Below are 14,645 nucleotides of genomic sequence, written 5' to 3' on the forward strand. Positions count from 1 at the left end.
TTTCCCCTGCTCTCCTCCCTTCCTCCCCCCTCCTCTTCTATCATCTCCCATGATCCCCAGGCTCCCAATTTATTCAGGAGATCTTGTCTTTTTCTACTTCCCATGTAGTTTAGATCCATTTATGTCTCTCTTAGGGTCCTCACTGTTGTCTAGGTTCTCTGGGATTGTGAATTGTAGGCTGATTTTTCGTTGCTTTATATCTAAAAGCCATTCACGAGTGAGTACATATTGTATTTGTCTTTCTGGGTGTGGGTTACTTCACATAATATAATGTTTTCTGGATCTATCCATTTGCCTACAAATTCCAAGATGTCATTATTTTTTTTCTGCTGTGTAGTACTCCATTGTGTAAATGTACCACATTTTTCTTATTCATTGAGAAGAGAGAATCTTTCATAATAAATTACCTGAGCTTATTTCCTTCTATTTATTTATTATTGTTTTAGCTTATTTTCTTCTTATAAAGAATAACTACTTCATTGCTTGGATCATTTATATTCTAAAAAAACCCCAGTTGATTACATAATTAAGTTTACCAAAGTGTGCTTTTGAAAGTCAAATATCCCATCCAATCTACATGGGAAGTAGAAAATGAAAAGATTTTCTGAGTAAATTGGGAGCATGGGGATCATGGGAGAGGGCAGAAGGTGAGGGGGAGGAAGGGAGTGGAGCAGATAAAAATATATAGTTCAATAAAAATAAAACCATTGTATTTATTGCTATTGATAAAGTTTCTTATTAAGGTTAAGAAAGTCAACTATTCCAAATCTTAAGTAAATTACTATAAATATTCACATTAGGTAGCCTCACCATTTGAGCAGTCGGGGCCAGTCCAGTTTGGGTCACAAGTGCAGGAACCACTTTCTTGAAGGTATGTCCCATGGCCTGAGCACTGGTCTGGACACATGGTCTTCAGTATCTCACAGTTGCTGCCACCCCATCCTGGATTGCAGTGACACTCCCCATGGATACACACCCCATGATTAGAACATCCAGGGTCTAGACAGTCCGCTGGTGTCAAAAGATGAGAACCGTTTTAGTCAAGCTAAACGGGACCATAGTACATGCAGGCTAAAGACTCAACTCTTAGTCCATGCGAATGTTTTAGTCAATCGAACATCCACCCACCCACCATTCCTAAGAGCTCATTTCTGAAAAAGCAGAGGGCTGTAATCCAGCCACACATTAAGAACCAACCTGATGTTATTTAGGTAACTGAGACCCTTGCAAGGATTTGTCTTTCATGGTTCAGACTTGCTCTTGGGGCTTCAGGCAATTGCTCTGGGTTCTGCCTAAGCAGTCAGAACTCCTGCCTTTTCAAGAGCAGACCCTGTACATCCTGACCTGCTCCATGACCACTGAGCACTGACAGCTGCACGGGAGCCTCAAATTGTTCCAGAAATAAATGAGTTGCACACTCTATCCTTCTTAATTCACTTTAATGTGCTTTAGATGATGAGATTTAATTTAGCAATTTGACTCAATAAAACTTTACACTTGTACGGTCAATGGCCTGAAAATTTAATTCCAGGGACTTAATTGCATTACTTTGTGAGTTCAGATCAATAAAATCAATTTGATTGGAGAACGGAAATGGTGCCTTTTTTTTTTGTTTACCGAAAAAAAAAACCAAACCCAACAACAACAACAACAACAAAAAACCCAAAACCAAAACTCCAGTGTAACTGCACTTTACAGTATAGTAAAGTAGCTCCATTCTCAACATCACATACAGTGATGGCAGAATTCCACAAACCCACAGTGTTGTTCTTATTCATTACATTACATTCAATTGTTTTTTCTTTCTAGAGATGCCAAAGAAGTCAGCGTCAATGTACAAAGCTAAAAAGTAACATCAGCAAGTCAGTCTTTTGTTGGGTTTCAAGGCACAAGTCCTTGCTTGCTTTCTCGAAGTCAAATAAATAAATAAATGAATAAAAAAGATAAAAGTAGAATTACTCAAACTACAGAAACAGAGCAAAAGGGTTTTTTGGTATTCGTTCTTTTTATTAGTCAGAGCATTAAAAAAACAATGCATTCATAACTATGGAGATAAAATTGCTTTCATAAAGAAGCATGTGAAAGAGAGATTCATTTGCCAAACTGAAGATTACAGATTTAATCTCTTTCTTTATGGCAATAACAATAGGATTCGGTAAATATTGACATGTTTACCTTCTTCACAGTTTTCTCCTTTGTATCCCGAGTTGCAAGCGCAAGAGCCCATGATGCAAATCCCACGACCCCCACACTGCGGGTCAATGCATTGGGTCGTCGGGACATCACACTCGGTGCCCTTCCAGCCACTGAAGCACAGGCAGCGGCCCTTGGAGTACTGCCCATTGCCACTACAGAGCACGGGACAGGCGGCTGTGAAATGACACACGACAGAAGGATCAGCGGCCACCGTTTCCGTTGAGCCTCCCGCGGAACAAGTGAGGGGCCGTTCCCACCCCCCCTTCTCCTCCCGTGTTGCATGGGTTTCTACAGCTTATTTACACCGGCTTAAGAAGAGAATCCAGCTTGCGTACCTCTTGAACAATCCGGGCCCAGAAACCCTGGGAAACAATGGCAAGTTCCAGAAACACACTCTCCATTTCCATGGCAATTTCGGGGGCATTCCACCACAGACTCTGAAGAAGACAGAGGGAGCATTTGTGAGGTGCCTGCCTCTCTCAGAAGTGGTCATTCTTTTCGCGTTAGTTAGATGGTGATGCAGCTACGCATAGCACACTCCATGACCCTCAAATCGATGAATAAATAATATATAATATATAAATATAATATAAATAACATATATAAATATAAGGTATCTGCAGAGTGACCTAAAGCAGTGATGCTTTCAATGCAGGTTTTTAAAGCGTTCTCTCCCCCACAGTAGTTTATATCTTACAGAGCTTCAGTGCTTGCTGTATATTCACAAATGAACAACGCAAAAACAGTGCACTTTACATATACGTCATCACCTAGGAACCACGCTAATTTGAGTTCAGGCAGTAGGTGGGAAAGGATGTGTCGATGAGGACTCTTACCTATAACGATGGTGTTAAAAGACACTGGCTCTGGATTTTTCCCATCATTATAAAAAGCCAGATGCCAGATTCCAGAATCCAAGTACTGGATGAAGCCAGCCTCGTGCAGGCTGACGGATCTTGCCTGCCGCCCGGCTCTCTCAGCTCTTTCGGAATCCACCAGATTCCGCTGCTCTCTTGCTATTAAGCGGCTGCCGTCCAGGAGCTCCACAAAGTCGTACTGGAGGTGAGGGTAAGGGAAGCGGTTAGTGGCCAGAAACAACACGTGTATTGCTGCTGCTTCAAGCTTTTCTGTTTTGCAATTAAATACAGTGTGAGCAAGAAGTTCTGGGTTGGCAAGTCCAGGCATGATATCTGAGGATGAGGACCACCTGCTGCCTCCCCTCGTATTTAAGCTGAAATGATCGTCCTCTTCCTTCTGAGCCTTCCAAATTCAGTTCTCCTAACGAATAACAAGTTTGGTGAATTTTGGCAGTATGGGGATATGAACATGAAATCTCTGTGAGTTTACTCAGACCACGAATGGCTTAAGATCTACTCCTGCTTGATGCTTATGTATAGCAACTACTGTGGTTTAGCCTGCACTGGGATTATTCTTAATCCTGGAAGCAGCTCTTCGGGAAAATCATTCATTGCTACTCTTGAATGAATGCAATTCGGAGGTGCAGGAGGACCTCCATCTGGGCGGTGGTACAGTTGGTCTATGACCTCGGGTGTGCCACGCTGCAGAGCCGGGGTTATTCCCACCAAGGCACCACATTCTTTTCCTGGCTAACGCAACCATCTGAACTTTCGTAGAATTTTTACACGAACATGGTCAGCTTACACATACTTAATGAAGTGCCTTTATAGTCTTTGTCAAAGTGAATAAACTGATTAACAGATGGGCTTGGGATGGAGAAACAGCATGTAGAGTTAGGGACATGATGGCAGCCATCCTTGAAGCTACCTTTTGTTTCTACAGTTATTAATCACAGACATTGGAGGTTAAAGGAAATGAGCCGGAGAATTTAAACTAGAGTATTATTGACAACAATAGAGTAAACTTTTCTTAACAAAGGCCAGTGAATTTGGAAGATACCAAAAAGACTCCAGCGTTGTTTTTAATAAGCCTTTTAGCTAATAACTTCCTTAAAAAGTGCATTGCTGCTATACACTTGTCCAGTTTCATTTTACTCTTGAGACACAGCTACTGGAAAAGCTCACGAATATATGTGATTTTTTTAAATACAATGGTTACTGGAGGAAAAAATTCTTATATGGTTTTCTTAATCCAGTCAAATAAAAATAAAATTAGTTGTTGGAATTTCTGGGAATTATATTTAAATAGTCTGCCACTGTGCAGACCACAGACATCTACTCTTGCAGTAAGAGAATTTAATATGTGACTCAGTATAGGACTTATTGAAATATTTGCATAAAAGCATTTTTGTTCTTTGGTTAGTAATATGAAAAACAGATGCAAAATATATGCTAACTTCATTAGCACTCAAAAATTTTAAATTTCCTTACAAGGATGAAAATAATGATTTCTCCAGCTATTTGTTAAAAGTTACTGGAATTTTATTCTCTCATGGTTAGAGGAGAACACCGTCAAAATTTTAAGGGTGTCCCCACTTCAAATAAGTCATCTCCATTTCCTATTGGATTTAAATATTTATATTATCATGGCAAAAAGCGAGAAAAAAGTTTCCTTTTGTGGCCCAATACAGGCACTTTCCTCTTCTAACATTCCATACAGTAACTGAAAATGGAAAGGGTAGAACAGTTGGAGTTTTAACTGGTCTTTCAAATCTACAGTTGGTCACCACTGCCAACACAGTGGTGGGCATTTGTACCAGACCTGAACGACAATGGAACTCCAGAGGGGCGGGAACCGTGAAGTGGCTGATGGCTTCTAGCCATCTACCAGATCAAGGCTGTTGTCATGGCATGCCACAGCTGTCGTCAGGAGAGTGAATCAAAACACCTGAAGGGAATTATGTTCTTCATACTGTAACCATCTCCATCCAAATCAAATGGCTCGTTCTTCAGGCGTAATGCGATCGTATACGGGCAAGTCTGAGCTTTGCTCTGCGCATGCACGGGAACTGTAGAGGGACTGACTTTTGTGAGGAGGGGTCTTAAGATCTTATGCCTTTTTCAGTGTGAAATGCTTTGGACTAATTCTTCAGTCTCAAACTCTGGAGAGCTGTCAGAGACAACATCTACACAGCCTGTGGATCTCACTAAATTGCAACTATTTCTATTCCCTTTAAGGAAAATTTTCTCATGATGTTACCTTCTTATGCTATCACTAATAAATATTTATTGTGTGTGTGTTATATACACAGGTGTTATATACACACATGGATACATGTCATATACTTTAAAGGTCTTTCTCAAGTGGCTTTGAACCTCAGTGTATTAACAAGGTGCTGTGTAAAATCCGTAGAAGAAAAGGTTTCCTATGGTTCTTTTCAGTGGTTTACTATTTTAATCAGCTATGTAAAAATGCAAATACTCTTTTTTTTCCTGATATCTTGGTAGTTTACTTCTGAAAAGCTAAGACTGTCTGTCCAGCTGTTTTATCTATCCAGCTGTTTAATTCTTTCTGCTATTAAGTTGTGGGAACTCAGAATCTTGGCGATGTCTTCAATCAACTTTTGCTTTTTTTAGGGGGGCAGCTAGTCCTGTCTTATAGACCTTGTGGCCTTTAACTATCAAACCTCTTGCCTTGTCTCTCAGGTGCTGGCATGATAAGGATATGCCATCATACCCAGGCTTAAAAAAACTTCGCTCCAAGTTTCTGATGGTGGCAGAAACTTGTCTATCACCGAAACACAGCAGAGGAAAAAGTTTTAGAAATCTACCAATTCGAGTCTCTCATTTTACCAACAGACGCTGAGCCTTGGAGAAGTTAAGTTACTCATACAAGGTCACGTACAGCATAAAACCAGAAAGTGGTAAGGGAGTTTAGACCACAGGTTTCTGCCCCCTTTTTCTGAAACAGCCTTCAGGCAAACGCACTAACACACCACACATAGTACAGGAGCTGCAGAGCTCAGAACTGCTTCCTTAGGCTTCCAACTGTCCAGGAGAATAAACCGGCCACCAGGGAGAAGAAAGTCAATTGGTTCCTTGGCAACGGTCAAATGGACAGTTTTATAAAGGGTCCCAAAGACTTTGACTTTCAAAACTCAAGTGACTATTCTGAGGGGCTGGCCAATTTTAATTATTTCAGGTTGATTTATTTAATGTTCCCCAGGAACAGAGAAATGTTCAATCCGGGCTGCTTTATAGCATATCTCATGTTTAAACAGTGAACTTAGAAACAGCTGTTTGCTCTGCTGATCTTGAATAAGCCAGAGGAAGGAACTCTAATAACTAAGGCTTAAGAAAAAGCATACCCTACACAAATACATACACTGTGGTAGAAAAGAAGGAAGGGTATGGGCACTGTGCTGAAATAATGGTGCGATTGTAAGAAAGGTGAAGCTGCGTTTCTCATTCCCCTAATTTTGTGTGTTAATGCATCTCATGCAAAAATCCATCTATATATACATTCTTAAACAAATGTTTATAAGCGCACAACACAGTACACGCTTTTCAAAAAACAACCCTGGCTTGCTTGGAACTTGCTACCCGTAGAACAGGCTGGCCTTGAACTTTATCTGACATCCCCTTAGCTTCTAATTCTCAAGCGCGTGAACCACCACGCCAGGACACAACACGTGTGCTTCATCTGCAATTAGCCTCAGGACACTTGAAGTTGCACATTCACGGGTGTGCATAATTTAGAGCACTCTTTCTTGAGCTGGAGAAAAAGAATTTCATTGCCCATGGAGTTTCCGCGGAGAGAGCTGTCTGTATCTTCCTGAACTATTCATGGAAATGCTATCTGTAGTAATTGGAGTTCGAGCGAGTCACTTTCAGCTTTTTCTATCTCTGTGGAAACTGAGATGGGGCTATGATGGGGATTGCACCGAATATGCAAACAGCTCTGGATAAAACCCAGCATTTTCATAATATTAAGTCTCGCAGTCCATGCATATGGGATGGCTCTCGCTCTCCATGTTTTGGTGTCTGTCGTTTTTCTTCAGAGGTTTAAAGTCAGTATCACACCAGGGGCAATTTTAAAGCTTCGAATCAGAGACATGTACATCACAACAAGTGTTTGTCCCAGAAGGAACCAAGGCCTTTACTTTGACATCCCAGATATGAGCCTATACTGTAATGTACTAGTCAAAAATTAGATCTTTTAGAAAGCATTTCTAGAATTACAGTATTTCTTTCGCGTTGTGGCTTTTTTATTAGTATTTGGCTAATAATTCATAGTTCATACTCTAAGATTATAGAAAATAATTTCTTATAAGGTCACAGGATATAAAGTTTGTACAAAAATCTTGGCCTTTCTATAAATGGAAAGAGAAAAAATATGAAATCCCACGAGGAGATAAATTTATTATAAAATATGTCGAGCTCCTCTAAGCATGTACGAACTAGTTAGTATGATTTTTAATTCCTCCAATTACTAGCAGAATATATCTTGGATAAGTTTCTCTTCCAATTATATAGTAGATAATTCAGATATTTTCCTCTTAGACATTATGGAACATTTTTTTTTCTCCTGGGGACAGAGATTGAAACTTGGGGCCTCCTCTACCACATCTCATCCCCCATGAGACCTGTTTTAAATAACAACAATCACATTTTCCAAACACATACACCATGACTCAGCATTACTGACTTTATTATTTTGTGGGAGATGGTATTGAATTTAGGATGTCATGGCCTCAAAGACTGCAGGCAAGTGCTCCCCGATGGGGTCATATTCTGAGTCTATTTTTTTTTTTTTACTTTGTAATTTATCTCACTAAGTTGCCTAGGCTAGTTTGAACTCATCATTCTTCTGCCTCAGCCTTCAGAGTCTGTGCAGCTAGTTTCTGGCTCAACTGTGGACATTTGATAATGGCTCTCCAGCTGTGGCTGTTATAGTGGGGGTATTTTCAGGCAAAGAATTGACTTTAAAATGCTTTAGATTCAGTAGTCTGAGGACCACACTGACTCCATCATGCTTGGTTTTCCGTGAACCATCAACTATTCATCTTACTCTTCCTTTATTTCCAAAGACACACGATGATTAGAATTGACAAAGTTTATAACTATCATATTTGTTATGCTTGTGTTTCCATAATTTTTTCACTAAAAATTAACCTGCCATTTCAAAAATTGCTTTAACCGAATATCAATAGATTTAAGATGAATAGGTATGCCTCTGTGATATGCAAGGTATAAAAGCATCTGAAATGAAAACAGCATCCTGGAGAATCAACAGTGTGCTAGATATTCAGCTGATGCCCAATGCTCATCAAGTTCCTCAGACACATTTAGCCATTTTTACCAATCATTAGCAATGCAAACCAGGCCCCCTTTCCTCTTCGTGATTCAGATGTCTCAAACAAGCAGGAGCTTCAAACTTCTATTTCAAAAGATTCACTTGGAAGTGATGGCTTCACCTTACAGCTGAGTTTCTGGGTTAGAGTAACATCTAGGAAACGCAAACCAGGAGCCCGCATCCTACTGATGCCAACCCCCGCTCTCACCTGCGTATGGGAAGGTGGTAAGCCCGCATCTTCCTGATGCCAATCCCCCCGCTCTCACCTGCGTATGGGAAGGTGGTAAGCCTTTGCGGCCATATACTCCGATCAACGCATCCTTCTGAAGAGAGATGTTGAACTTAAGAAACTGTGGCTGGTCAATAAAGAGTTGCGATCTCCAGAAGACCCCGGGGGGAACCTCTTGAATTGCTCTCCGGCCAATATCAAGTTCTCCGGAATCTATGGTGTTATTTTCATGGGTAAATCCACCTAATTTTCCTGAATGTGAGAGACCCAGTGATGAAGAACAAAATATTAAAATAACAGGGTTTCCTTTCAAAAAGTTATTTCCCCTTACTGGTCAGGAATCCTTCTGATACGTGAGATACTCCCTTGTTTTTACTTTAAGAACTTTTTTGTTGGTTTGTTTGTTTCGTGATGACTTTTTTTTTAACTGTCTCTTATCTAAAATTCTTTAAGACACTTATGTCAAAATTCTCCGACTTCCCCCAAGGTATGGTAATCACTGAAGTTATTTCCACACCGATGGTGTTTCTCACTTATTTGAAATAGAAATGTCTTATAAATTATACGCCTTGTTATTTCTTGGAAGAGATTTTGTCTGGTGCTTACTGGATACTCTAACCATGTCATAATTCTGCAGAGTGTGAATTAAGGCAGGATGGATTACAGAGATTTCCAAACCAATCTTTAAGCAACCAATCAATGTTATCAATTCACGTAGTCCTCTTTAAGTCATACGCCAGAAAAAAAATCACAAGTCAGAAGAGGTGAGAAGGGGTAGTGGGCATCAAGAAATAGAGGAAAAGAGGGGGAGGGCTATATTCTCTGAAGTTTTAAAGTCGGCTATCACAAAACTTCCTATTTCTTGACCCATCATGAGTACAAGTGGGCACACTGTTCCATCCTTCCTGAGGGAGCTTCAATCCTCAGGGGAAAACAAATAAACAATCAAACAAACCCTCTGCCCTCCGAGAATCCCTGCTATCTCCTAGCACCATGGCCAGGTTCAAGTTCCAAGGCTGTTTTTCAGGGTTGGTGTTCCCCTTCACCTCTTCGCCGAGGTCCTTTCTTAGGGACCCTCCTGGTGACAAGAAGGGGTTTCACAATTTACTGCAAGAAGAAGCAAAAAGGAAAGGGCCCTGGAAAGCTGAGGAGACAGAAGGCAAATTATCCTCTATCAAATCCAACTCTTTTAACTTGCTAAAAAGTTGACTTACCATTCCTTTTCCTTTTATTCATTAAACTGGAACTAGCCTCCAGAGAACTTGTTAATTCAAAAATTTTTGAGATTTAATCTCAAATCTGAGAATTATGTTCTATCCTAAAGAGGGGAGAGAGCCTTCTGTCTGTGATGACTTGTTAATATTGCACTCACTTTATTAAGAGTCTGCGAGGGACAGAATGCTGACATAGTAATAAGAAACACAAACCAAAGAGCAGCCGTTTAGGAACTATTCACTCTATCTTAAACAGCTTCGTCTTCACCGAGCTAATTGCTTGGTTGAGGAGATGATCTGTCCAAACCAATGAACTAAGTAACAATCTAGAGCTTCTTGTTATGGGTCAGGGGCAGGCCATGACACTGGAAGCTGGACTTGGAAGGACAGGTAGGTTAAGTGTTAGGACTAGTTTTTGTTGGCACCTTGACTCCTTCTGCAGTCAATTAAAAGGCAAGCTGCATGGCACACCTGTGAAGAATTTTCTTGACTAGGTTATTCGAAGTGGTGGAAGATCTACCCTATGTGTCGGTGGCACCTTCCTTGTGGCAGCCTGGATAAAAAAGCTTTACTCTGGCATGTTTGCTTGCTCTCATCCTGGTCAGTTTATGTGTTCTGTTGCCACTGCCCCCACTATCAGAACCCAGATCTTTGGGAATCTAATGTAGACTGAAGATTAGGGGCTTTCATGTCTTCAGTGCAAGACTGGGACTGTTGAGGGACCACCAAACTCATGAGTTGAGCAGCTAGCGAGTTGTTGGCCCCTCCAGTGTGAAGATGGCCATTATTGTTGGGACCAACCTGATTACTTTGTGTGAGTCAGTCTATATAACCTTTTAATATATACTCATTCTATTGGTTCTTTTCCTTTAGAGAATCCAACCAATACAATAAAATATCTGAGTTACGACAAGTATCACAATTTTAAAAATGCTTATGGAAAGGGCAGGTGTTCGGATGCGTGTGCAAGAGAAGTTTTGAAATCTAACAACAATCTGGGTTTGAATCTTGGCTGTGTCAGAGGCTGAGAGACCTGCAGGAAGAGACCAAAACCTCGGACACAAAACCTCCTCTGGAAAAGGGTGATGGCCACATGACGTCTGAAGTACTGTGAGGTGTAGTCAAGTTAGTGTTCCTGCTCACATGATATTTACACCCATAGAGTCGGTGTTTCTGCTCTGGAAATACTTTTCATTTGCATTCCATTCATGATCAATATTATACCTTTTCTTGAAGATACATACATTTACTATTATGTCTATTCTGTTGTAGTTTAGAAACAGAGGCTTGAAGAATTATATAATAGTGTAATTATATAGATGGACTCCAACGCACACATGTTCTTGTGTTTCTTCCCCACCCATCACCCCACTCATCACCTTCCTTCTTCCCTTCTCTGCATCTAAGAAACAGATTTAGGATTACTAGGAAATGGAAATGTGCCCCACAGTCGTAGACGAGTAAGACAGACAGATACCAGCTGATTGCCGAGAGGATGTGAAGCAATCCACAACAGATTCACTCTTACGGATACTTGTGAAGTTTGAGGGAGAGTATATTCTAGTAAATGTCAGGATTGTTTTTTATCCGGACTATTATATCCTACAGTAGCACCTATACCATCAGTTGCAAAGGACAGCTATCACTAAATGGAGACCCGTCATAGGTTCAAGCAGGTTAAAGGCAAAATGGAGTCATTGTTGGAGGAGCATTCAAGTGCCACAGAGCAGGAAGCCTGGAGATGGAGAAGAGAATGGGAATGCAGCCATAGTAGCCCAGGCATGGTGCAGAGAGGTGTTATCCAAGACAGTCTAATACAACAACATTACTTACAACTCCGTGTGGTTCTTTCTCAGTGTTCATACTCTAGTAGTTAATAATGCTTAAGCAATAAGGTCTATTTTTCTCAAACCAGTTAGTATTATAAAATACGATAAGGAAATATCAAAATTGCACCACAGTAATCATTTTGAATTTTCATATATGACCACTTAGATCATAAACCATGCACCTTCCATATAATGTTATCCTATTATGACAGACATTCACTGGAGTGGAATTAGAGCACACAGTTAAATGAAAAGAGAATAAAATCATCTCTATGCTGGAAATGTTTTGCTTCTTATTTAGACAGATATATTGCTTTACTCAGTGACTCTTTTAATATACATAGACAGCTTTTGCAAACCCAGTGTTTGCCTAGAACTAGTGTTGGTGAAGAGTTCGGATGCTGGAGGACAACAGCATTAGTCTCTCTGAACACCTATGGCAGGTATGTTGTTTGTATTAAACTTTAAAACAACCCCATGAGCTCGATACTTTGAGACAAGGAAGTTAAGGTCCAGAAGTAAAGAATGTGTCCAAAGTATGTGATGAAATGATTCAAATTTCCAAACCACTGTGAGAGCCAATAGCCTTTAAGATACCAGCCCACTTGGGTGAAGTCTCTTATACTATAAATGAAGCTGTAAAGCTTGTGCTCGCTCTCTTCTTCTGGTTCTTGCTTCCACTGCTAGACTCTGTTCCTATTCCCCGTTTGTGCAGAGGACTGTGATCTAGGACCGTGATCTGTGCGTCTACCCCTAAATAAATAACTCCTTATTATACATAATTCTGAACTAGTGTGGGATTATTTTGTAACTTCCACCATCATCTGGCTCCTGAACCTGAGGACCAGTCCACTCTTTTTGGGATCAGTTGGCCAGCCATGTGGCGCCTTGGGCACTGACTCTCCTACCCACCCGTGGCTCTGGCTGGCCCTCAGAGGCAGCATGCCGCTGCTCAGTGCTCCCCGGCTAGCAACCCACATGCTGCCTCTCTGTGCATTTCATTACACACCAGCCCACGCACTGCTGCCTGTGATCCCCCATGGGGTACATAATCTGCAACTCGCACTGACAGAAAATTTTGGCTTTTCTTTTTTCCCCCTGGGCTCCAACTCTTGGAATCATTTGATCACCTTAATAACTGCTCTTAGTCTGTTAAACAAAGCATAATTTTCAGGATCTAAGTAAGCAACACGTGCTGTTCGCTGCTGCTTAGTGTCTCTTGGCCATGTGGCTGCAACTGCGACATCTGCTGGTTCATAGCGGTTATTACACCTACTCCAATTCATTGTAATTACTTAACAACAGGTAAGATCTGAAAAACTACAAAAAAATGACTGATAACATCCAGGAGTTCAATAATTATTTTGTTTATATTATGGAAGGCATTGTGCAAGACTTATGCTTATTTCCTTCCCTTTATTTGATTCTAGGAATTAGCTTTGTTTTCAATATTATCTCATTAAAATTGATTTAATACTATGAAGAAAGATAGCATCAATCTGACAAAATTATCTGAAAGAATTTTTGCTGTTAAATCTATCAAAATCTGTTGAAAAGTTATGATATGTCCAAGGATGAGACATTATCTTTACTGGACAAGTTTCATACTTTAGAACAGAACACTGGACAGGAGATTCAGACTTTAAGGCAGTAGTAAAAAGATTTGAAAACATTGAGGAATTTAGTGAAATTGATGAGCAGGGACAGAAGGTACAAGGACATGATTTAGCCTCATTAGTACGTTCCAGACCCTGGGATGACTTACAGAGTTTCAACTGCATATCCGGTAATTTCCACAGAAAGACCATCTGGCACAAAGTACCCTAAGGTAGTCAAAGAATATGCATGGAAACCAAAATGTATGAGTGATCTAAAAGAAATAAAACAAGCAATAGTTTCTTATGGGCTACATTCACCTTTTGTCAGGGAAATGGTGAAAAAACGATTGGCTTCAATTGATCTCAGGAGTCCTAGAAAATGGACCTCAGCTGCTTTGGAAGTGTTATTGGAGAGAAGAGGCAAAAATTTTAGAACAACAGGGGAAAGCAAAAGGATTTGAGACTTCCCAAGATCAAATTCTTGTTGAGGGTCATTGCTCTGAACAGGCGCTTTATGACAAACACATCTTGTCCCTATGCAACACAGCAGCTTTAAATGCTTGGGACAGGATTCAGAAACCAGGAAAAAAGGACTGAGTCACATATTAGAGTTAAACAGGGCCAGAGAGAACCCTTTACTGACTTCTTACAAAGATTAACTAAGGCTGTACAATTAAGAGTGACAGACCCTGAAGCTAGATATGTACTAATTGAATCCTGGCTTTTGAAAATGCCAACTTAGAATGTAAGAAGATCCCTGGGCCTTTAAAGGTTATCAGCACCCATAGATGAATGGATCTTGCCTACAATGAGTGTTGAAACATTTGACTATAGTACTGAAGCTTGGGTAGGGGAAATGATTTCCAATGGTAAGGAGACACCAAAATGCCAAATTGGGGAAGAATAGGACATCTAAGAAGGGATAGTAGACAAGGAATTTCTAGGAATAATGTCTGCTCTATGAATGGCAAGAATAGGAGGACTCAGCCTTCTGGTATATGTAGGAGGTGTGGCAAATGCTGACATTGGACTAATGAATGTAGGTTGAGAAGAGACAGACAAGGCAACCAGATACCATCGGAAAACTCCTTGGGAGACCTCTCGTAGGTCTCAATATCAAACAAGGCCCAGTCATTTCCAATTACTGTGGAGAACATGTCTCATCAGGAAAACTAAACAACCCAGTGCGTACTGTAAAAAACCATACTGTTCTGGATGATGCACTAGACTTGGAGGATGAGTCAAAAACTCTAGTAGGAAATAGAAAACATATATTTTGGCAGACTTCTATAAATGATCAAAGACCAAAGCTAAGAGTGTGTATAAAAGACATTGTAGTTGAGGGAATTCTAGACACAGGTGCGGA

At 40.4% G+C, this 14,645-nt stretch overlaps 1 protein-coding gene across 10 annotated transcripts in view; it reads right to left on the reverse strand.

The window, feature by feature from the left end:
* Positions 1-14,645, reverse strand: part of Tenm3 (teneurin transmembrane protein 3) — a 458,688-nt gene that overhangs the window by 112,178 nt on the left and 331,865 nt on the right. For all 10 annotated transcript variants that reach the window (XM_075986763.1, XM_075986764.1, XM_075986762.1 and 7 more), the window contains 5 exons: positions 8,676-8,890; positions 3,033-3,252; positions 2,532-2,633; positions 2,176-2,370; positions 811-1,011 (listed from right to left, as the gene is read on the reverse strand). In XM_075986763.1, coding sequence (XP_075842878.1) covers positions 811-1,011; positions 2,176-2,370; positions 2,532-2,633; positions 3,033-3,252; positions 8,676-8,890 — 933 coding nt within the window. The remainder of the gene's footprint in view (positions 1-810; positions 1,012-2,175; positions 2,371-2,531; positions 2,634-3,032; positions 3,253-8,675; positions 8,891-14,645) is intronic.

Source organism: Microtus pennsylvanicus, chromosome 9, assembly GCF_037038515.1.
Source record: "Microtus pennsylvanicus isolate mMicPen1 chromosome 9, mMicPen1.hap1, whole genome shotgun sequence".
Classification (NCBI taxonomy): Eukaryota; Metazoa; Chordata; class Mammalia; order Rodentia; family Cricetidae; genus Microtus; species Microtus pennsylvanicus.